The sequence below is a fragment of the Thamnophis sirtalis genome, unplaced genomic scaffold, assembly GCF_051295495.1.
Source record: "Thamnophis sirtalis isolate CommonGarterSnake01/CBP01778 unplaced genomic scaffold, rThaSir2_p1.2 scaffold_3, whole genome shotgun sequence".
Classification (NCBI taxonomy): domain Eukaryota; kingdom Metazoa; phylum Chordata; class Lepidosauria; order Squamata; family Natricidae; genus Thamnophis; species Thamnophis sirtalis.
This window is the reverse complement of record NW_028261383.1, coordinates 152,805,979-152,829,433: the sequence shown is the minus strand read 5'-3', so window position 1 is coordinate 152,829,433 and position 23,455 is coordinate 152,805,979. Positions and strand designations below refer to the sequence as shown.

The window sequence follows — 23,455 nt, the reverse complement described above, 5'->3', positions numbered from 1 at the left end:
CATCAAAAAGAATGAGAACACTTGCCCACACAGAAATGACTGAGTTAAGCTGGGCTGAAAGAGAACATCCTGGGGTAGAAGAGTAGGCAGAGGCAAATCACTTTACCCATTTGCCTCTTATATAAACATCTTTTAAAAGAAAAAGTCAGTCAGTGGAATAGTTCTGGGTAGCATCTCTATTGCTGCAGTTCATTCCATGCATGTTGCATCCTTTATACCAGTTACAAAGCTTCTGAACTAAAAAAAAATATATTAAAAAAGCTACTTTGGTGCCCTTTTGGAAAAGACAAATCGGTTTAAATATGAAATAAAATGTGCGTATCGCTACTAAGTTATCTATACTTTTATCTCCATTCCTCCTCCAGATATTTTCTCCTTTGCTTAAAATTGTTTGTTAAACTCAGAGACAGGGACTGATGTCATGTTATAAAGCACTGTGTGTAGTGCTAGTATTATATTTTCAATGGCTGTGCCTAGGTGCTGAACTGTACTTTTGAGGAAATATTTCCCTCAAGCCTTTCCTGATTGTTAGAAACCTTGCTACTGAGGATGGCCTTTGGCCTGGTCTTTCCTTATTTTGATACCCAAGAATAGCTAGCCCTAACAGGCACCCTTCCAGATATCTTTGGACTATAACCATGATGGGGAACCCATGGCATGCATGGCACAGGTGGCACACAAGAGCCCTCTCTGTGAGCACGTGAGCTGTCATCCCACCTCAGTTCCACTGTGCATGTGCGCACGCCTCCCACCAGCCAGCTGGTTTTTGGGTCTCTGCCGCGCACGTGAGGAGACGCACATAGATGTGTGGCAGGGCACATGTGAGGGGTCATGCATGCTGGTGCGGAGGTTGGGGGGCTGCACGCATGCACAGGGGGCATGTGGAGGGTTGAACGCATGCGTGGGGGAGTAGGGCATGTGGGACATATTGTATGCACATTGCATTATGGGTGTGTGCGCATGCACTTTCAGCACTTGGCGACAAAAAGGATAGCCATCACTGGACTATAACATCCATAATTCCCAGCCAGCCTTCTTCATACTTTGGAGGAATTCTGTTAATACCAAAACATTTAGATTGCACAAGGCTGAGTGTTCCAGGCTATTTTTAATTTCCTTTTGGTTTGCTTATTTGCTGCACTATTTCCTTATATCCCAGTATGAATATGATTAATAGTTATTTAAACTGCAATTCTTTGTATCCCCCTCCTCACAGTGTTCTGGTCTGTTGTTTCTTTTCTAATGATTTTACATAATGCTTTCATTATATTTTATTCTAAGGTGTCTTGAATTTTTAGAAAAGAAAGAATATGCATTTTGAAAATGAATGGAGTATTTGACACATTCTTCTTCTGTGCAATATTTTGTTTAGTTTAAGAGCCCTTATACATAGTGACGAGATCTAGTTTTGGGCAGTGGTTCAGGTTGCAGGCTAGAAACCCAGCTGTGAGTTCTAATTCTACCTTAGGCAGTAAAGCCAGATGGGCAAGTTTGGACAGTCCCTCCTTTCAGTCCTGGGAAGGAGGCAATGACAAACCACTTCTGCAAAATCTTGCCAAGATAACTGCAGGGAATTGTCAAGGTACCCTGTTTTCCCCAAAATAAGACCTCCCTGGATAATAAGCCCAATTGGGCTTTTGAGTGCTAAAATAAGCCCTCCCCCTAAAAATAAGCTCTCCCTGAAAATATTGCAATACAGCAGCAGCCATGAGGTGATCACACTTGCTGTTTCCTGCACCTCTAAATAATAAGACCTCTGCAAAAATAAGGCCAAGCACTTATTTCGGGGGTCAAAAGAAAATAAGTCCCTGTCTTATTTTCGGGGAAACACAGTGGTTGCCAGGAGTCAACAATGATTTAAAGACCACCACCAAAAAAGAAACACACAAACAAACAACCCCGGCAAAGCAGATAACAATAAAGACCTAGCAATGGTTAGGAAAGAGACAGACGGACTAACTCTGGCTGCCCAAGACCAAACTTTAAGAACATACAAAACCACAATTGGAAAGATAGCAACTGAAAGTAAATGCCACCTTTGCAAAGAAGCTGAAGAAACAGTGGGCCACTTAGTTAACTGTTGCAAGAAGATTGCACGGACAAACAACGGGCATATGACAAAGTATCAACAAAGGAGCACTGGAATATTTGTAAGGAATACCACTTGCCTGCAAGCAAGAACTGAAGGGACCACAAAATAGACCATAGAAAATAAAGAAGCTAGCAGGACATTAGAATTCAAACAGATGATCACTTGCCATATAGCACCCCAGATTATTTATAAAAAAGACAAAAAGTCTGGATGGGGTTAGGATAGCAGTAAAATGGCAAAAGAAATCTACCAATAGTTAATAGGATCCTTAGATGCAACCCCAAAACCTCTGAAACACCACTTGAATGCCATCAGCATTGACCAAATTACTATGATCAATTTTAAAAGGCTGCTTTCCTTGGAAAAAAAGGTATATCTTATGATGATACCTTTAACTCCATCAGACAATATCTGCCTTGAGATACGTAGATGACAAATGACAAATGACAAATCCAATCTAAACAGATGGTTGACTATGCCACCAATCAAAATAATAATACAGAAACAATACTATCCCCACACATAAAAACAAATTAACTCGCAGCAGAATCATACTCTTATTCCAGAGAGACCTCTCTTACTCCAGGAGAGTTTTTCCAAAGTTAGGACAACATTATGTACTTAGTTGTTAGTGATTACAACATTTAAATAAAAATGGATTGTGAACATTCAACACCAAGGGATTCAAAATTTCAAAATATGTAAGTTTCAACCTGTGTATCTGTTACTTGTAGCCATGAGCTGAGGAAAGCAAGAGGAAAGAAGTGGATAAAAGTACAATTTTTGTAACACCTCTGAGAAGTCCCAAGGTTCTAGAAATACTAAAATATTCTACCTTTTACTCCTCAAATCTAGAGCAATTAAGAATTTGCCTTTTGCAAATACTGTACCAAGACAAGTTGATAATTTATGGCATTGTTTTTCAGAAATGATTAGAAAGGAACATGGTAGGGAAAAGAAGAATTTGGCATTCTTACTGGTAGGAACCTTCACAAAGAAAGAAAAAAAAAGAAATCTGCTCTTTGAAGATTTAGGAACCTTCTGGCTTCCAGTTCAGGAAGGGTTAAAACTGCCACATAATACCCACCTCAAATCCCCAGGACACCAAATATGATGCAATGGAACACAAGGACAAAGACACTGGAATCAATTAATTCATTAGCACCCCCTTCCCCATGTTTCTTGCCTGGGGAGAAGCAAATCAAGAAGGCCCAGGGGAAGAGCACAGACCTTTTGTGTCTGGGATAATCACTCCCAGAGAGTGCTTTAGTAAGTTGCTCTGTTAAGGAGATTTGTTGGCATTATTCCATAGCCAGCCAGTCTGGAAACCAGAAGGGTGATGGGTCTGTGGGCTATGCCTAGCCACCATGCAGCAAGGCATGTTCGCAGCTGCAACAGCAGAAGGCTCTCTCAGACATGCCTTTAAAAGACTACACCAGTCTCTGCGGCCTCTTCCCAAATCCCCATTGGGGCTTCCTTCAAGTTAATAATCTAGCCTCCCCTCTTGGGAAGCCTAGAGGATTTACCTTCCCCTTTTTCCTTACAAGCACAAATTAAGAGAGGGATTAAATAGTAATAGTTAGTGTTCAGCCACCCCCACCCCCTCTGCTTTCCGTGTGACAGCTGAGGGCAAGCAGCTCCTTTTCCTCCAGGAGGAGCACAAACTGTCAATAAACCTAACTTGGGTCTCCTCAGCCGATACTAATGCTTGCCAGCAGGGCATTTCTTAACCCATTGGCCTCTTTCCCAAGGTCAACTGCAGTGGAGGATGAAAGCTCACTGGTGCCCTAAGCACTGACAAATCTTGGTGCCCCCCTCTTTTGTATATACTATACAAATCTTCATTGGGTTTTTTCTTTCTCAACTTTGTGGTGTCTCCTTGGGCCTGGTGCCCTAAGCAGTGCTTAGTCTGCTTAATAGTTAATACACCACTGGTCAACTGTTCTTATCAGAGACCACTGGATCTTATCAGAGAGTTAGAACTAGGGTGCCTGTTATTTTGGTGTAGCCTAGCTCCATGAACCCCAATCGGAACAGCCTCCTGGCCAATTGTGCACATAGTGGTGGGGGTGGGGAGAGCAAGCTTATTCAGAGTTTAGGAAAGGGGAAAAAGTCAACAGGTGGCCACAGAGCAAAAATACAAAGCTGTGCCCCTCCCCATGTGACTGACATTGTTTTGGGAGGGATTGCTTAGTTTGGGGTGCATACCTCCTTTATACTGGAAAAATGCAACCGCAGGAAAGAGGCCCCATTGGGGAAGCACTTGATCTGTAATTGAATTACATGAACGACACGAGGTTATTTTTTCATCTGGGCGGTAGGTTGTTTGATATCCCCGGAAAACCAGGTTGAGGGCAGGCTTCTAAGGCGACGAATATCAATCACCCGCCGCGGAGGAGCGAGCTAAAAAGCCACCGGGCGAACGGGTGCCCGCTTCCCCTCCGTCCTTCAGCCTGGCTGCAGCAGGTGCCCCTGCCTGCGTTGGACAGCCTCTTCTGACTCCGTTGCCAAGCGCGTTCCCTGCCAAGAATCACGGTTCTCCTCTGCACCTTGGCGTCTCCCCCCTCCCTCCCTCCACAACTGCCCCCGCATCCCAACGCGGCGGGGGAGGGGAGGGTGGGGGAGAGAAGCAGGCAAAAGGGATCTTGTGCCTTTAAGGCCTCCCGCTTGGCGATCCCCGGTCGGGAGCGCACACAGAGTGGGGCGAGCCTTGTGGATCCGGGCTAGAGGGCGTTTACCCTGGACAACGCGGGAGGGAGGGGACGGGCCCAGAGCGAGCAGGCAGGAATGGAGAAGAGACGGCGGCGGCGAGCAGGGGACACGCCGTAAAAAACACCGAGCGAAGGGGCTGGGAGACGAGAGCTGCCGAGCGCAGAGGGGGAACGGCGCCCGCTTTTATCCCCGTTGGCCCGAGAGGAAGGCGGCCCAGCCTTTCCACCGAAACCGCTCGGGCGTTGCGAGGTGAATTGAGGGAACGAACGGCGGGGAGGTGGAACGGGGCGCAACTGCGGCTGCCGAGCGCGCAAGGAGGAGCCGAATGAGCTGACCGAGAGGCGCCCGCCTTACGCCTCTGGAGCCTTGGAGCCGAATCGGGGGCGGGGGGTGGGGGACGACGGGGCACAGGCGGCTTTGGAGAGGCCGGGCCTTTTGGCCCATGCCTAATCTTGAGAAGGATGGGAGAGAAAGAGAAAGGACGGGAAGAGGAACCGGGCAGTCCTTAGGCCGCCTCTCCCTCGGCTCTGGGGGCGGCGGGCGGCGGCGGGCTACGAATTGGTTGGGAGAGCCTTGGCTAGAGAGAAGCGCCTCCGTTGGGGCGCACGGCAGGCCGGCAGCTGCGGAGATTGCGAGGAAAGGGGGCGTGAGGACGCACCTGTCCGGTACACACGGGCTCCAGGCCCCTCTGTAAGGCGCCGGAGTTGCTCAGCGCCGGGAAAGTTCCCTGGCTGCAAGCACCCCCCCCCCGACTGAATGGGCTTGTCAGGGTTGTATCAAGTACACCGACGTGGAATAAGTCCCTCTTTTGCTTCGGATGTTTACAGGCGAAAAAGGCCTAAGAATTCGAATTCATTGCGTTAGAAGGGGGGGTAGAGGGGGGAGACCTGCACGTGTCTGAAATGTATGGCCTGGACTATCGGCTTTTTTGGTGTGTCCCCCCCCAGCCCCCCATATTGGTTTTTCTGGGATGCCTCAGTAAAGGGGCCAAAAAAATGAGGGTAAGCTATGCAACTCTTGGGTCTAGAGGGGTGAGGAGGAACAGGTGGGCTTTCCATAACCTTTTCCACCCTACTCATGTGTTCTTCTCTGTTCTGCACATGCCTCCTACAAAGGGGGGGGGGAGGTGAGTGAAGGAAAGGATCCTGCAATGTGGAGCTTTCTCCCCTATGCAATATTGCAGACAGGAGAAGGACCACCACCAGAGGGGTAGGAGAGAAAGAATGTTGACCTGTAACCTGCACTCCTTGGGCTTTGGGGAACTTGCTCAGAGGCCTGGCGTGTACTCTGTCACACACACAGAGACACACAAAGTCTAGGGTGGTTTATATGTATCCTGACTTTTCTCTGGGAGCTCAAAAGGGTGAAGGGTGTGTCTCCCCCACAAGGACAGCCCTGTGAAATAGATGGGCCCAAAAATAGCTTGGCGGTCCAGGGGAGAATGGGCCGACCCACCCAAGCCCATCACCCAATACTGTACAGATAGGGTCCTCAAAACCTATGGCCACACCTGAGCCCTAAATGTATGTTGCTGAGTGAGAAGTGTAAATGAGTTTCGCCCCATTTTATGACTTTTCTTGCCATATTGGTTAATTGAATCTCTGCAGTTGTTAAATTAGTAACAAAGGGGATCACAAATCCTGGGACACTGCAACTGTCAACAATTGTGAGTCAGTTGTCAAGCATCAGAATGTAAATCACATGATCATGGGAATGGTGCAATGGTCATAAGTGTGAAAAATGGTCATAAGTCACTTTTTTCAGTGCCGTTGTATCTTTGAACGATCACTAAGTGAACTGCTGTAAATTGAGGACAACCTATAATTGCTAAATCAATCAATAAAATTCTCTCTCTCTCTCTCTCTCTCTCTCTCTCTCTCTCTCTCTCTCTCTCTCTCTCTCACACACACACACACACACACACACACACACACACACACACTCTAACACTTAACACTACTGGGCCCATCCAGCTGTTGTTGCAGTTCTATCAGTTGGTATTCTTATTGTATCATTTGATTTCCCCCCCCCCCCTGCATTTGGGGGAGTGACATACTCTTGCTGGGAAAACTGAATTCTGAGATGTGCTATTTTAGTGTTCTTTAGTTGTGGCCTTTTTTCTTTTCCAACGCTTGCATCTGCTTCTTTATTCTGCACAGCACCCCCTGGCCTATATCTCTAGCCTGCCACGAAGCTGTACTTGTGTCTCAGTCGGCTGCTGTGTCCCACAGTGGAGATGACTTGGCCAGAGTCCTGATGGGCTAGGATGGGGTTATTCTGCCTGGGTTCAGAGGGGACAGGAAGAGGGGCTGTATTTTGATGTGTTTCCCAAGTGCTTTGTGATAGAAGGGTGCTATCATAACACTGTCCCCATCTCCCAGAATAGATGGAGACAACAGTTCCGTTGAATGGTATTGGAATCATTCTCTGAAGAAGCCGAAGCTAAAACCAGCTCTGGTTTTGGCTGACAGTCAAGACAAATAGAGTTTGAAAGGAGAAAACTATTCCAGTTTGGTTTCATGCTGAATTGCAAGTTTAGGCTGGCGAAAGGGACAACGTTGGGAGATGCTTTTCCCTTCACACGAAGGCAGAAGTTCAAAATTCATTGGCTCACGCACTGGGATAAATGCTAGAGAAGAACATGGGCACAACATAGGGAGACTTGAGTTATTGGGTTAAGGTGCTAATCCAGGCCTTCTGAAACCCTGCCTTATAACCCTGAGAAGGACAAATCAAGGTGTGTAAGCGTTCCTTGTGAATAAAATGAAGGAGCTGTGATCCATCCAGTTTGGATGGATAGCCAGTTCTCAAAATATGATTGCATTTTATTCTTGCTTGAGCTTTTTGAGACAAAGCTGGAGTGACCTTTGTTCAGTGTTCCAGTTCTGCCTTGCAACCGTTGCTTCTGTCTTCCTGAGCATCCCAATCTATAGCTTGAGAACCCTGGGGATAAGGATTTGAATATTGGTAGAGCTGTAGTTATAAGGATCCTTTCACCTCTGGTTGCTGTTGTCTGTTACAAAGATCAGATGAACTAGCAAGTGAAGGAGGTGGGATAGGGAAGAGCCTTGGTATCCTCTGGATTCTACAGACTGTTTTTATATCACAACCAACCTTTCCAGCCAGGAAATATTTCTGTTTTACGGATCTCAATTCCAAGAATTCCCAAATAACAGCCCTTGTTGAAAACTTGGGGAGGTGACACCCACAGTAGCCAGGTTGAAGAAAGCTATAATAGGTTTGGTGATCTTTTCTAGCACAATATGTTAGGGGGGGAAAGGTTTGCTTTTTTGGAACAGGAGATTTATTCCAGGTATTAGTAAATTTATTTCTCTGTGATTACATTCGTTGAAGACTAGTTCATCTGTTGTCTGGGCAGGGCTGACAATTGGTTGCACGCTCATCCTCTTTTACAATGGGAATAAATGATCATTAGTTTCTGTGAGAGAAAGTGAAAGCATGTAGGTTGGACAGCCCCTTTTTTTAGAGCTTCTTGCCTGTTATGGCTTTAGAAGAAGGTAAATGTAAAGGTTCCCCTTGCACATATGTGCTAATCATTCCTGACTCTAGGGGGCAGTGCTCATCTCCATTTCAAAACCAAAGAGCCAGTGATGTCTGAAGACATCTCTCTGGTTATGTGGCCGGCAGGGCTAAAGACTGAAGGTGCATGGAACGCTGTTACCTTCCTACCAAAGGTGGTTCCTATTTTTCTATTTGCATTTTTTACATGCTTTTGAACTGCTAGGTTGCCAGAAGCTGGGATAAGTAACAGGAGCTCACTCTGTTATGCGGCGCTAGGGATTCAAACTGCCGAACTGCCAACCTTTCTGACCAACAAGCTGAACGTCTTAGCCACTGAGCCACCGTGTCCCTAAGAAGAAATGGGACCTTAAATTTAAGATGGCATCACCCTAGATATTAAAAAACTATTGTGTGCACTACAGGCAGTCTTTGGCTTAGAGCTACAATGGAGTCCAAAGTTTCCATTAATAAGCAAGGCAGTTGTTAAGTGAGTTATGCCCCATTTTACCATCTTTTTGCCCCAGTTGTTAAGCAAATCACTGCAGTTTTAAGTGAATTTTGTGTGATTGCTAAGGGAAACTGTCTTCCTGCGTTGACTTTGCTTGTTGGAATGACCCCAGAACAACTGTAAATACATACCAGTTGCCAAGTATCTGAATTTTGATCGCATGGCCACAGAAATGCTGCAGTGGTCATAAATGTGAAAAATGGCCATGAGTCACTTTTTTTCAGTGCTGCTGTAACTTCGAATGGTCATTAAATGAATAGTTATGTCAAGGACCCTGTTTACCCTGTTTCCCTGAAAATAAGACCTCCCTGGATAATAAACCCGATCGGGCTTTTGAGCGCATGTACTAAAATAAGCCCTCCCCCCAAAATAAGCCCTCCCTGAAAATAACCCAGCAGCAGCCATGAAGTGACCATGCTAGCTGCCTCCTGCACCTCAAAAATAATAAGACTTCCACACAAAAAAGCCAAGCGCTTATTTTGGAGATCAAAAGAAAATAAGAACCTGTCTTATTTTGGGGGAAACATGGTATATATTCTCAGTGAAACTAAGATAACTCTTCTGTTTCAAAGGTACATAGGTGGGATGAGGCACATTCGTCTTCCTTTCAGGTTAAAATAATAGTTGCCTTGAATCTTTCTCTGTGTGTCTTCGTGCTCCTTTCTTGGTCTCTGCAGTCTAATAGAACATTTGTCTCATAAGTCTTTGGACCTGAGGAACTAAGAACTTGGTCCTCCTATCAATCAATCCTTCTTGACTTTGCCATTCTCTAAACCGCCTCTCAATTATGGGTTATGATTATAATCTTACATTGGATGACCAAAGCAATCTTCGAAGCTGTTGATGAAATTGAACTAAATATATCTCTTTCTGGGTGGAATAGGGCCTTCCCCCGAGACATTTAACGATGGCCTTTTAGCAATAGCCCACTCTAAGCAGTTTACAGATCCAGCCTTTTGCCCCCAACAATCTGGGTCCTCAGTTTACCCACCTCGGAAGAATGGAAGGCTGAGTCAACCTTGAGCCTTTCTCCCTAGGATGAAGGATGTCCCAAGCCCCTCTTATTTCATCCTTAAGACTGAAGCCAGTTCTGTTGTGTTTGGGTTCAGTCAGAGCAGTTAACCAGATCAGCTAAATAATTGCTAAATTTTTATATACAACATGCTAAGCTTGGTTAATTTTACATTTGGCTGTATTATTATTTTTTTTAAAAAACCAGGTTGGTTTAGCTTGTGCAGATCCAGCTCAGTTAACTGATAACTATGTGTCAATGTGTTATGCAAACCTCTCTCAAATGGATTTAATAACTCGATTGTATGACTCTAACTTCTAGTTAGCCCCATAATTCCATTCTTCATTTGTATCTGGTCTGTCCTAAAGCCCAGCCCCTTTCAAGGACCACAAGGCCATGCACGCTGTCCCTACTTTAAGTCTTTTATGTTTCCACCTAAAGAATTCCATGTGCTGAAAGACTAGGTAGCGCCTGGAAAAGGAGATTAGGTAGGGCCTCTGCCCCACATCCTACTTCTGTCCTTTTCCAGACCTTGCAAAAGGAGATTTAGGGGTCAAGGCACTACACAGTTGTTTGATTACTCTGTTAAAGTTGAATGCAGGGACATGGCTTAAATTGGGTTAGATTGTTGAGATCTGGCTTTTGGGATGAAGATAACATTAGCGTACTGATAACTGTTTTGTTACTAGAGCAACCTCTGAATATAAAGCTGATATTTGCTGGCTGCATTACATTCTCCCCAGGATAGTGGGGAGTTACAGACTGAGGGCAGTTACTGCTGGTGGTCTTGTTTGAAGTAAATCTGAAGGGGAAAAAAAATAGGACCTCCAGTAAAATTGACTGAATTTATCTGAGAATCATTTTCTTAATGGTGTAGTACTTCTTTCAACGAGTGTACTCAGCATTGTTTTACTCTGTGTACTGTATATCTCCCGCAGTGTGAGCATGGGTATGTGGGAAGGGTAGGGAGGGACAGAATGCGTAAGTAGACAATTCTTTGTAGAAATGTCTGGATATGAAGGAAGCAAACTATCAGTTCAAAATGGCCTGAAATGGGAAGGAAATGTGCAAAGAGACTTGTGGATTAGTAAGGAGTTGGGGTGGGTAGGTGGGTGAGGAAAACCCCTAGCTTTGAGTTCCAGAGAATGAGGACAGCTGGGGCTTCAGCCACGGAGTGGAAATGAATGTGTGACCAGCTGACAGTATGTCTTCTTCCTGCAGGTTGCAGCCTCATCTTGATGAAGAGGAAGTAAGAAACCTGACACTGAGGGTGCTCTCTTACGGAGACCCATGTCGCCTCATTGTGCCCTATTCCTAGGGGCCTTCCAGGTACTGGGGCTTCCCCAAGATCAAACGAATGATCTGTCATGCTGACAGGGATATCTCTTGTTGTTTGAGAGTTCTTTGCAGAGTCCTATTCCCTCCCCCCCCCCATAGATGTTAAAACTCTCCTCTGTAGAATCTCCTGATGCTTTTTTGCCCAGAATCTAGCATTTGGCAGGGTCTTGTCTCTCCCTGCCATCCTGTGTCAGGTTCTCCCTGGCTGTGTCTCCTGCCCCTCAAGCCTGGTCTTTTCTCCCTCAGCTACGTTCTTGTGTTATGAGTCAAATGACTTCAGCTGAACACATTCCTTCGAGAAAGAAAGCAGCAGATCTGTTGGTTCCCGGGAGCTTCATGCATGCAAAATGCCTGGACCCCGCAGAGGAATAGGGACCTCCTTCCCACCCAATTACCCTTCACCCGGGGTGATTCCTGCAGTGGAAGCTGTTCATGCCTCTTGAACTGTTGGGGTAATAGCGTGCACCTTCTCCTCTTGGAGACAAGAGCTCGCCTTTCCAAAGCTTCTAACTCTTTTCTCTTTTCCCCCACAGTATGTCCTGGTTTAGTGGCATCCTGGTGCCCAAAGTGGACGAGCGGAAGACTGCTTGGGGGGAGCGCAATGGGCCCAAGCGCCATCGCCCAGCACTTTGCGGCCCACGCTACATGAGCTGCCTACAGGACCAAGAGCTGGAGCGCAGAGGCAGCGGGGCGCTGGCGTTGAACTGTTCTTGGCAGGAAGACCACTATGGCAGGAAACAACCGCCGTCGCTTCCGCCTGGTTCTGGAACCGGAGATTTGGGGCTCAAAGCTGTGGACCTGGGATTTGAGGATGGTGGCAGCATGGGGGTTGAGGCCAAGAGGCTGTCTGTCAGTGACTGCGGCTGGCACCTCCTGCAAGTGTTCCGCTCTAAGCGCTTCCGCTCAGCCAAGTTGGAGCGCCTCTACCAGCGCTACTTCTTCCAGATGAACCAGAGTTCGCTGACGGTGCTGATGGGCGTCTTGGTGCTAGCGTGTGGCATCATGCTGCTCTTCCACTGTGTGCCTGGCACTCCCTTTGTGTCCTACACCACTGCCCTTGCCGTGGCTGCTACCCTCTTCCTCTCCCTCATGGTCCTCTGCAACCGGACTGGCTTCCACCAGAACTGCATGTGGGTGGTGAGCTATCTGGTCATTGTGGCGCTGTGCGGAGTGCAGGCTTTGGGCACGCTTAAGGTCTCGCCACGGAGTGCCTCCGAGGGGGTCTGGTGGAGCATCTTCTTCATCTACATCATCTACACCCTTCTGCCCGTGCGCATGCGGGTGGCAGTGCTGGCTGGAGCCTTGCTGTCCGTCCTTCACCTGGTGATTTCTTGGTACCAGAACAATACAGATTCCTTCGTTTGGAAGCAGGTATGGGGGAAAGTTGGGCTGAGGGAAGAGATGATGGAGCTTCTTGGCAATAAAGATCAATGCATAACTTGGTGGGTGGGACACAATAGAAGCCCTGTGCAGTACTAATTGAAGATACTTTGTTGAAGGACAGCTAAATCCTTTGGTGTCGAAGGAAGACTGTAAAAGACTGGGTTGTCCAACGGTGGTAAAGACTTATTAAGGGGAGCAGGGAAGTGGCCCGGTCAGGAAATTGAAGTCCTCCCATCAAGCGAAATGAATGAATGAAGAATGAATGAGGCCCCTTGGATAATATGGGAGGGAGCAAGTTCTGTGACCTTTTTCGCCATCCCCACAATCGCTCCAATTGTGGATGCAGCTAAGTGGAATATGCATATCCTCAATTCCATTAAACATAGCTTGAGCTCTGGATTTTGGTGATGAATATGCTTGAGCTTGCTTTTCTTTACTGCTGTGCATTGTCTAGGTTCCTGATTTGATGCTAGCAGAAGTTTGCCTAGAAATCCATACGGCTGGAATTGGTGCTAGTGAGGTAGCTGTAGCGTTCACAGCATCTCTTATCTATTGTTCTGAAAATAGTGTTTTTTAAGCTAATGGCTGGACTGATCGAAGAGCCCATTTGAGTAAACCCATCATTTTGCTTTATCTCCTTTGCTATTACAATGAATTCCACGCACGTACCAATTTCTCCAGTTCCTGTCCATCCTGTTTCTCTCCCCATTGTTTTTAACAGTGCCACTCTCCCGATCTTATCTATATTCTGGATGAATGAAGAAATGTTTTAATAATGTGGGTGAGAAGAGACTGTAACGGGAGGGGGGGGGAGAAAGCCCATGTTGTTGAATGTTGCTGCAGGTCTAGACAGAAAATGCTTCTTGACCTGTTTCATATATTGGTGGGTGGTCTGGCAGCCCCCTCCCTAAGCCTTGCACCTGGGACATCGTTGTATTATCATCACTGGACCGTCAATTATGTGTAACCTGATTTAGGATAAAGCCCATTGGCTCTGTAGAGCATCAGATTATGGAAAGATGTTTTTGGTTGGTTCCGTATTACAGGTAATTCTTGACAAATGGGATGGGATGGGATAGAATAGAATGCTGAATGAAATTGAATGGAATAGAATAGAAAATAGAATAGAATAAAAATAGAATGGGATGGGATGGGATGGGACAGGACAGGACAGGACAGGATTGGATTCTTTATTGGCCAAGTGTAATTGGACACATAAGGAATTTGTCTTTGGTGCATACGCTCTCAGTGTACATAAGGAGAATAAAACACATTCATCAAGAATAAAAAGATACAATTGAGCCAACGTTTCTGTTGTTAAGCAAGATAGTTGCTGAGTTTAATTTTGCTCCACTTTACAGCTTTTCTTGTCATAGTACAATCGTTAAGTGAATCTGGCTTCCCTATTGACTTTGCTTCTCAAAGGTCGCAAACGGTGATCATGTGACCCTGGGATACGACAACCGTCATAAACACGAGCCAGTTACTAAGCATACGAATGTGGATCACATGGCCGTGGGGGAATGCTGCAGTGGTTGTAATTGTGAAAAATGGGTCATAAGTCATTTTTCCCCAGTGCTATTCTAACTTCAAATAGCCATTAAACGATTGGTCGTAAGTCGAGGTAGTGAGTATTACTGTACTCAGTTGAATAAGAGACAGAATGTATTTTTCACTACGCACATCTGGATAGAAAATATAAAAGTTTAGCAAGATCTATGTTAACACGTAGTTGATCCCCTATTTGTGCTTTTGTTTCTTTTTTCTCCTAAAAAGCAGCAGCAACAGAATATTCCCCCTTTCTTTAGATAATTTATCGTTTTGGAGTCTGTCAAATTCAGTGAATGAAAGTTGCACAGGTACACCGCAATTAAGACGTTCTAAAACCACCTAACATTCTCCTTCAACACGAATCGTTGAACTTGTGGTGGCAAAGGCTAGGACAGCAATAATGCAATACTCAAACACATAATGTATGCGTAAAGAGGGAGAAGGTGGCAGGAAGGGAATGAGCCACAAGTGCGTGTGTGGGAGGCTGCACAGAACAATGATCTGATGCTCTTGTGATGACATACCTGTGTTGCTATACTGAGATGAGTTCTCAAAGACTTTAAAAAAAAACCCTGCAGATTTGTTCTCTCCTCTCCCCCTGCCCCCAAACAGATGAGCTCTGCGGTTTTTTCACTAGTTGCAAACGTAGGGTGTTTTTTTTTAAATATTCTGAGGATAGATAGTAAAATGCTTACTTATTAATCAGATATTGTAACAGGGAACGGGTGGGGAGGGGGTCCTGCAAAATGTTCACCTTCTTACCCAAACTCCCCTTTATCCCTCTGCCCCCTTGTAAAATGAACTAATAAAATGTAAGATTTCAGTATTATTCCTTTCCTTCTGATCCTAGGGCAGGAATGCTTCCTTACTGGAAGCAAAGGCCAATCCAACCGGCTCCCAATGACCCTCCCTTAGGCCCAGCTGGTAAATAGAGTAAATGTTTCTGAAGAGGCTAGGTATCTGGAAAGGGTCAACCCGAGATCATCAAAGCATTCCTACATCTTTCAGGGCCTTAAGTATAGTATTTATTGAAATATGCTGTGGAACGTAGAAAGAACCTAACTCTTTCACAGGCAAACCAACAGGACTGATCCCTCTGGGGTTACTGACATGATTACTCCAGTGTTGCACATTGCTAGCTGGTTGGATGCAATAAAGTGTTTTGAGTTATGATTGTAAGCTAAGTGACAAATGAGTAGGGGTGAAAAAACAGAACAGCGTGGCATACATTGGAATAATAACATGTATGGATAGTGTATGGCAGACGGGTGGAGAAGAGAGAAACTGGCTTGCCTCTTTTCTTCAATTTCCCCAGTAGGAGTAGGGAAAGCTCAATTCCTCCCTCTTGAGAAGTTAGGAATTAAAATATCACAATCTTTTTTTGTTGTCCAGCAGAAATAAACTTGAGAAATATGTTAATTATAACCCAGGGGATCTTATCTAATGTTTATAAACTGTCCACAGTGCTGTTTCTGAAGACATGCACTGTATTAATCATTCAGAGATATGGCTGACTATTGCCATGGCTAAGGAAGTCTGAACTGAAGATGATGGAATGTAGCCAGTGTCACAATTATGGCCGTAATGAAGTTATCAGCTCGCTAAAAATTTGAACTATGGTGGCATGTATATGGGACCCGTGCTACCCTGCTACCATCTCTGTATTTCTTGTTTCCTTCCAAAGGAAATTTAAGGATGTAGCTAATTATATTGTTAATAATAATCATTATTTTTGTTCACAGAATAGTTACTTGTAGCTTGGATCTTGCACAACACACTTAACAAGATTACTTAAAAATATAGCAACTGTAGTTGTACAATTTTTAATCCCAGTTGTGGATTTGAGGGTGGTTGGTTTTTGCTGTTATGTTTTTTTTTGGGGGGGGGGGAGGCTTAACAATTCCATCTTATGTTGTGTTGCCTGTTTGGTTATCTTATGGTTCAGTGTGATGGTAAACTGGGAATGGGCGTAGTTTGGCAGCCCAATTAAGTTTGAGTCCCATGCTTCCAGCCACCATGTCTTGAGTTTGCTGCACAAGATACATCCAAACAGACTTTCTTCTTTGGTGCTTTGAATTATTGCAGATAGTTGTAATCTAAGATGTAGAAACTAGGTATATCCAGGTGTTCTTGAGCCAGATATCCCAGCAGCTGAATTCTGCATGGCCAGCAGTGAAATACTGGTTCGTCAACACCTTCTGAGCCCAGATTACTTTCCTCTATTCCAACTCTTAATGGCAATCTAAATATCATTTAACAGTCTGGAGATTAGCAGATTTTGGAATCTGAACTAATTTATTCAAGATTCAGTTTCCACCTGTCAGAAATTCACAATGAAAAGAAGCATTTACCCGCCCTGTTGTTTGCAAAAGAGATGTTCATTTTGTCCATTGAGAACTGCAGACAAGATTAGTTTGCCTCAATAAAACTAGAGGCACTGTAGGATTTAATCTGTATTTTATATCAGGGTTCTCCAAAGTGGTCAGTATCGACCCCAAGCAGTTGTTATTGCTATTATTATTCATAGTACTATTAGTGTGGTATTTGTTAAATTATTTTCATGTAATGTTTTGGAGGGAGAGGGGTTGATGAGCAATTTGAAATTTCATGAAGGGGTTGATGAGTTGAAGTGTTTAAGGGCCCCTAGTTTAGAGATATGTACTTAAGATCCCTACTACTAAAAACAGTTCTGGAAGATCCTTTCAGTACCTGGTTTACTTTAAAGTAAGATTGCTGGGGTTGGAGAGCCCATCATCTTAGATCAGAGATGTCAAACTCAATTTCATTGAGGGCCGCATCAGGGTTATAGAATAGAATAGAGTAACAGAGTTGGAAGGGACCTTGGAGGTCTTCTAATCCAACCCCTTGCCTAGGCAGGAAACCCTACACCACTTCAGTCAAATGGTTATCCAACATCTTCTTAAAAACTGTCAGTGTTGGAGCATTCATAACTTCTGGAGGCACGCTGTTCCACTGATTAGTTGTTTTAACTGTCAGGAAATTTCTCCTCAGTTCTAAGTGTATTTGACCCAGAGGTGTTATCCTACCAGTTTGCCTGAACCGGTAGCAGAAATCATGGCTCTCGCTCACTCACATTTGCGACCCGATAGGGAAGGTAAGTGTATACCATCCCTGGTTTGACCTCAGGAGGCCCAGGGTGGATGTGGCCAGGGTGGGCGTGGCCAGCTCGATATCACTTGTGTCGGGGCGCCTGTGGTGGTCCGAGTGCTCTGCCAGCGGAAACAGGCTTGCGAGCTGCATTTTCAACTGTGTCCTGCAATCCTCTGCACCGAAAATGGAGCTTGGGTGAGCTGCCCGTGGTCCTCCTGAGCTCCATTTTCAGTGGCAGAGGCATCACAGGTCGGTCCTTTGCTGTTTCCAGGGAGCCAGGTCTAAGCACCTTGCGGGCCGGATCCGGCCCCTGGGTCTTGAATTTGACACCCCTGTTCTAGATGATATTAGATTCCAGTTCTCACCAGCTTTAGTCAGCATGAGTATAGGAAAGAATGGATGGCAAGTATAATCCAGCAATATTTAGGGAAACGCACATTTCACAATCTTGATTTACGGTGTAAAATGTCATCTCTCTTATGGGTGCCCAAGTACTGTAGCAGATACAATACTATAAATTCTAGTTTTGTGTCAAGGCACCAAGAACCAATAGCAAATAAAGCCTATTTCATTGTATATTTATTTTTTTATGTAGAACCTTTCCTGGCTAGGAGAAGATTACAGATTTCCCACCCCCTAAACTCTGTGAATTAATGTCAGACTCAGAATTTGTCCATGCTGTTGGGTGACATTTCATGAATATTGAGTATCCATCACTGTTACAGGCTATTTCATGGAAGGCACTGGGAGTAAGCTACACCAGAGGTATCAAGTAATAAGAACCAGTAAGTTGCTCCTAGATAAATAAACAGGTCTGTGATGTTTGGTTACCTTAATTGGCTGAAAAATATTTATTCAGCGAGAAATGTAATCCAGCAGCAGAGTTTATATGCATGGACAGACATGCCTATATATCATGCAAGTTTGTTCAGAAGCAGCATATGGCAAGCATTATCTGAAAAGAAAGTGGAAGTTTCAAAGTTCAGTGGTGTAGCTGTGCATATGTTTCCATGCACGCCATCCAAGGTTCAATCCATGACTTCTCCATTTTCTTTAAAAAGAAGAAGAAGCAAATGATAGGTGATGAGAAAGCTTTCTGAGATTCTGGAAAACTGCTCACCAGTCAGTAGACAGTGATGAGTTTCATCAGCGGTTGGCAACCAGACTGTGATTTTGGACTACAACTCCCATAATCCTCTTGTCATTGACCACACTGGTAGAAACTGGCTGAATTGAAATTAAGTATACCTGAAAACTCCCTCATACCATTAAGCTCATATGCACAAGCAGTCTGAAGTGGTACATATCAAGGCATGCTTGTACGCAGGGCATGTCCCGTTTTCTTGCAGAATGAACATGCCTGATCAGAAAAATGGGGAAAATGCTTCGGAAATACATTGAACCTCATGCAGATTTAATTGACTTGCCAGTTAAAATGCTTATCATAATTGTGGCATCTCTAATAATGCAGCTCTGCTGTTGTCTTCTCCTTCTGATCACTAATACTTCTGGGCCAGGGTTCTCAACCATAAACACTCAAAGAGCCATTTGGACCCATTTCCTACTGAAAAGAAAACACCGGGAGCCACAAAACCTTTCCCGTGCCTGACTATTTCCTGAGCGGCCACAAAACTGGCATATGTAGTTGAATTACACATTCTGTTTTCTTCTGAAACTTCTCTTTTCTTGGATCTATCCATGGTTGGCCTATCGGGGGTTTGAAAAGCTCAATAAATCGCGTGCTGGTAGGTGTCGCACATTGGCAATTGTGACACATATTTTGAGTGGCAGGGAGCCACAACAGAAGGATGAAAGAGCCACATGCGGCTCCAGAGCAGTGGGTTGCTGACTCCTCTTCTAGGCAAACCACTGTCAACGCAAGTCTGTCTCAGTCTTTCAAGGGCCTCAAAGCGAAGCTTTTCTTATCCTGCGACTGGACCGGGGGTTCTTATGCCCCCCACCCAGTTCTTCTCTTCTGAGATGGATTGACTCAGGTGTGAGAGTTAATAGCCTGAAAAATAAAGTACTCGCCTACTTGGATGGCTGGAGGAGAGGCAGAAATCTCTCAGGTTTGCCAGTGTGGGCACAGAGAAAGGTCAGGGTGCTTCATTTCCCAGCATGAAATTCCTGATCATCTTTGGCTATCAGACTACAAACTAAGTTTCAAGACTTTAATTTATTGGAGTGTCAAGACGAGTGTTTTGTAAAACCAAAGAAGGACTCTGGTATAGAGCAGAGATTTAACCCAGGACTTCCTTGCTGCTGCTGAATCGCCTCTCTTGGTATGGTTTATTCCTTGAGGCTCAGTCCTATAAGTGTGTGAAATAACCTATCAATAAATTAGGTTCATACAATTGTTCAAAGCCAGGATTGCTTAGCCATAACTGATTGGATTTATATATTATGCTAATTGTGGTTTGCAAACTTCACAGACTGAGTTCATTCAATATGCTAAGCCAAAACCAGACGAACCATGTCATTATAGAATCATAGAATGGAAAAGTTGAATGTATCACCTAGTTCAACCCAATGCCCAGAGCAGGAATCTATTAAGTACAGCATCTCCAACCCAGGGTGTGTAAACCAGATCATGCCCTATTTTGTTGTGTAAGCTCAGTTAATGACTTCAAACAGTAATGGTGTATGAAGGTCAGTGGTGGGATTCAAATTTTACTACCGGTTCTGTGAGTGTGGCTTTGTGGGTGTGGCTTTGTGGGCATGTCAGGAGAAGGATACTATAAAATCCCCATTTCCTCCAGATCAGCTGGGACTCGGGAGGCAGAGAATAGTTGGGGGTGGGGCCAGTCATAGGTGGTATTTATCAGTTCTCCAAAGTTCTCAAAATTTTTGTTACCGGTTCTCCAGAACTGATCAGAACCTGCTGAATACCACGTCTGATGTAGGTCTTCTGACAAAGTTCTGTCATCCTTTGGTGAAGCAAATCCAGATGCCAGGTTGTAGTTGCTGAAATTACAATTAGCCAAATCTTGTGTTTCTGAACACAGAAGTAGCAGTGATTTGAGCAAGCACTTAGCTGGTAATTCTGGACCAATTATTACGCTCTGTAGCTGAATATGTCTGTGTTAATTACTGCGGAGAGATGTTTTCATTTTGGAATATAAATGGAGCTGTTCTGATAAGAGAACTGAATATTTTTTTAGGCCTGAGGAGTCTGTTTTCTTTCATTTAACCAAGTGCAAGTACCCTTTTAACTGGATTTCTTCACTGGCTTTGGAAATGTTTTATGGAACTTTGTGAATGTTTTGTGCTGGAAGCAGTGTGACTTCTGGACGGCAGCCCCTCTGCCTACATGGTGGCTCTGTGTGAAAGGATTGTAAACAGGCACGGAATAGGCTGTTGTCCTCTCGCTCATGATATTTTTACTCTATCTTAGTGGCTGCAGAACATCAAGGCAAGAAACAGTGGCGCCATTCTGGTGCCCAGTAAGAATTAATGCCAGAGGAAACTGTTAAAACTCGCAAAGCATTTCACTTTCAAGACAGCATTTAAGTGCCAGTAATCTTGGCCTCCATTCAGCCCCCATCAGTTTCCCTCCCAAGCATGCACCATCAGCAGCTCCAGCTGCGTGCGGCTGGTTATTGTATGGGGAAACCTTAAGCTGACTCTGTTGAAAAATGGACTTTTGGCTCCTTTGGCTACCCTGCCTTCCTAGTAATGTACTGCTTGTCAAATATTCAAAGCTCGTTGTTGTTTCTGCTTTCCAGAGCTCACAATAAACTGGCAGGGCAGGGCACAATTATTATAATATTTCAGTAAGGTGAGGCAAACACACCACAGAATTGTAATGGTATGACTTGTGGCTGGTTGATTTGAACAGCCTCCCCCACTCCCCACTGTTATTTGGTTGGTTTTCTGCCTCACTTATCCCCCTTATCAATAGCTGCTGTAACTGCTCACAAACCCATTAGTAATCTGCCTTTCTTTCACCATGGGACTTGCGTGCAACATTCCTGTGTAGACTCCCGTTTGGTCACTGCCAAGCTTAGCCTGGGGAACTGCGCCCTGGCCTGAGAGCAGTGGTGGGATTCAACCGGTGTAGCAACCAGTTTGCTGAACGCTTGTGCAGTTCGTTTCAAAACAGCTCTACAACTTACCTTTTACTGCAGCCCCGGTGAGTAAAACAGCTGAGGCATAGCAATCCACTGTGCCGCGCCTATCAGCTGGGCTTCAAACAAAGGAAATATAGGACAGTCTAGCACAGGGGTGGGTGGGCGTGGTCAACTGATTGCTGGAACTACCAGTTCACGCGAACAGGTCCGAACCGGCTGAATCCCATCTCTGCCTGAGAGTTTATGTTGCTTTGGGACACTAAGCTTATCGCCTAAATTGGTTTATTCCCTTCAAGTCTCTTTTTATTGTCATGTAGTGTGTTATGTGTGCAAGGACAATTTTTCCTTGTGGTATTTAGAAAATGGTAGACCGTTGAATTAATTGGACTATCATTTAAGGGATGAGCAAGTGACCCCCTGGATGTTACACAGTTGCATTGTTCCTACATCACTCTGGCCTGGCGGATGAGCCTCGAAGGCAGGGAGCAGATGCCTTTAGAGTATGTGTGAAGGTGTAAATACATAGGTAGCTATTCTAAACAATGAATGCATCTAGCCCAGCATTGTTTATTCTACTGCATCCAATTTTGGTCACCACACTATTAAAAAGATGTTGAGACTCTAGAAAAAGTGCAAAGAAAAGCAACCAGGATGATTAGGGGACTGGAGGCTAAAACATACGATGAATGGTTGCAGGAACTGGGCATGGCTAGTTTAGTGAAGAGAAGGACCAGGGGAGACATGATAGCAGTGTTCCAATATTTGAGGGGCTGCCACAGAGAAGAGGGGGTCAAGCTATTTTCCAAAGAACCTGAAGGCCAGACAAGGAATGATGGATGGAAACTGACCAAGGAGAGATTCAACCTGGAAATAAAGATAAATTTTCTGACAGTAAGAACAATCATCCAATGGAACAGAAGTTGCCTTTGGAAGTTGTGGGAGTTTCATCATTTGAGACTTTCAAGAAGAGATTGGACTGCCATTTGTCAGAAATGGTGTAGGGTCTCCTGCTTGAGTGGGGGGTTGGACTAGATGATTTATAAGGCCCCTTCCAACTCTGTTAATCTGCTAATCTGTTTATTGGTAATAGTCTTCTTGGATTTTGAGGAGGAATGAGTCTTCCACATTATTGGAAGGACATGAAGGTAGGGACTTCTGCAAATGAAGGGCATGCCTTAAATATAATTGGGGATCCTTCCCCACAGAAACATACTTACCTCCCTAGGAAGGCTATTCTACATGTCACTTCCCATCCTCTCCCCCTAAAAGCGTTTGGATCTTCCTGACACCCACTCTTTCCAGCAGAATCTTTGGTATCTTGGGCATCAACAGAAGGGCAGGGAGAGAAGTACAAAACCCCAATTGTGTTCTGGGAGGCCTTCTTCACACAAAGCTTTTAATTCATTCATTAGGCTGGGGTGTCAGGGAGGATGGCTCGCTCCGAAGACAGTGGGAACGTGAAAACCAAGCTAGAAATGGGGGGGGGGGTTTGTCATAAAATACTTGGTTTTTCCTCTTGTGCCCAGTTTGTATGGGTCTTTCCCTTGCTTGCAGCTTGTTGCAAATGCTTTGATCTTCCTCTGTACCAACATCATTGGTATCTGCACCCACTATCCAGCTGAAGTGTCACAGCGCCAGGCCTTCCGGGAAACACGTGGCTACATCCAGGCTCGACTGCACTTACAGCGTGAAAACCGTCAGCAGGTAGGGAGCTGATCAGAGTTGGGGGTGGGCACGATGGGATTGCTGTGGGGAATGGGGAGTTAGAGTTTGGAAAGCACAGCATGGACTGTATCTTGAGTTCCTGCATGTTTTTAGTTAATATTGAGATGATTTTGTGGCTCATGGATGGGATGCCCCAATTCTGAGACCCTTTAATGGGGCCTAAATATCCTTTATAGCAGGGGTCTTCAACCACCCGGGCCACGGCCCAATACTAGGCCACGGCCTGCTCGAAACCAGCCTGCTCGAGCGATGGGCAAGCGTGCATGGACATGAAGCTCCACGTGTGCAAGCGGTTGGCCCTTGTGCTTTGGTGTGAAGCTCCACCTATGTAAGTGTGGAGGACGCTCATGCCTAAACTCCATTGGAGCTTCATACGTGAGCATCCTCCATCCACGCAAGTGGAGCTTTGTGCGCAAACACAAGTGTCCTCC

The 23,455-nt window shown here is 45.0% G+C and overlaps 1 protein-coding gene and 1 long non-coding RNA gene across 2 annotated transcripts in view; one reads left to right on the top strand and one right to left on the bottom strand.

Annotated features, from left to right (window-relative positions):
* LOC148048261 (uncharacterized) overlaps positions 1 to 4,377 on the bottom strand; it is a 45,301-nt gene extending 40,924 nt beyond the window's left edge. The window contains exon 1 of the long non-coding RNA XR_015696053.1: positions 4,301 to 4,377. This is a non-coding gene — a long non-coding RNA (uncharacterized LOC148048261). The remainder of the gene's footprint in view (positions 1 to 4,300) is intronic.
* Positions 4,378 to 4,846: 469 nt separating this feature from the next.
* Positions 4,847 to 23,455, top strand: part of ADCY6 (adenylate cyclase 6) — a 68,910-nt gene continuing 50,301 nt past the window's right edge. Inside the window, exons 1-4 of the mRNA XM_087710467.1 lie at positions 4,847 to 5,053; positions 11,068 to 11,175; positions 11,718 to 12,555; positions 22,854 to 23,003. Of these exons, the coding sequence (XP_087566593.1) occupies positions 11,719 to 12,555; positions 22,854 to 23,003 (987 nt within the window). The 5' untranslated portion in view covers positions 4,847 to 5,053; positions 11,068 to 11,175; position 11,718. The remainder of the gene's footprint in view (positions 5,054 to 11,067; positions 11,176 to 11,717; positions 12,556 to 22,853; positions 23,004 to 23,455) is intronic.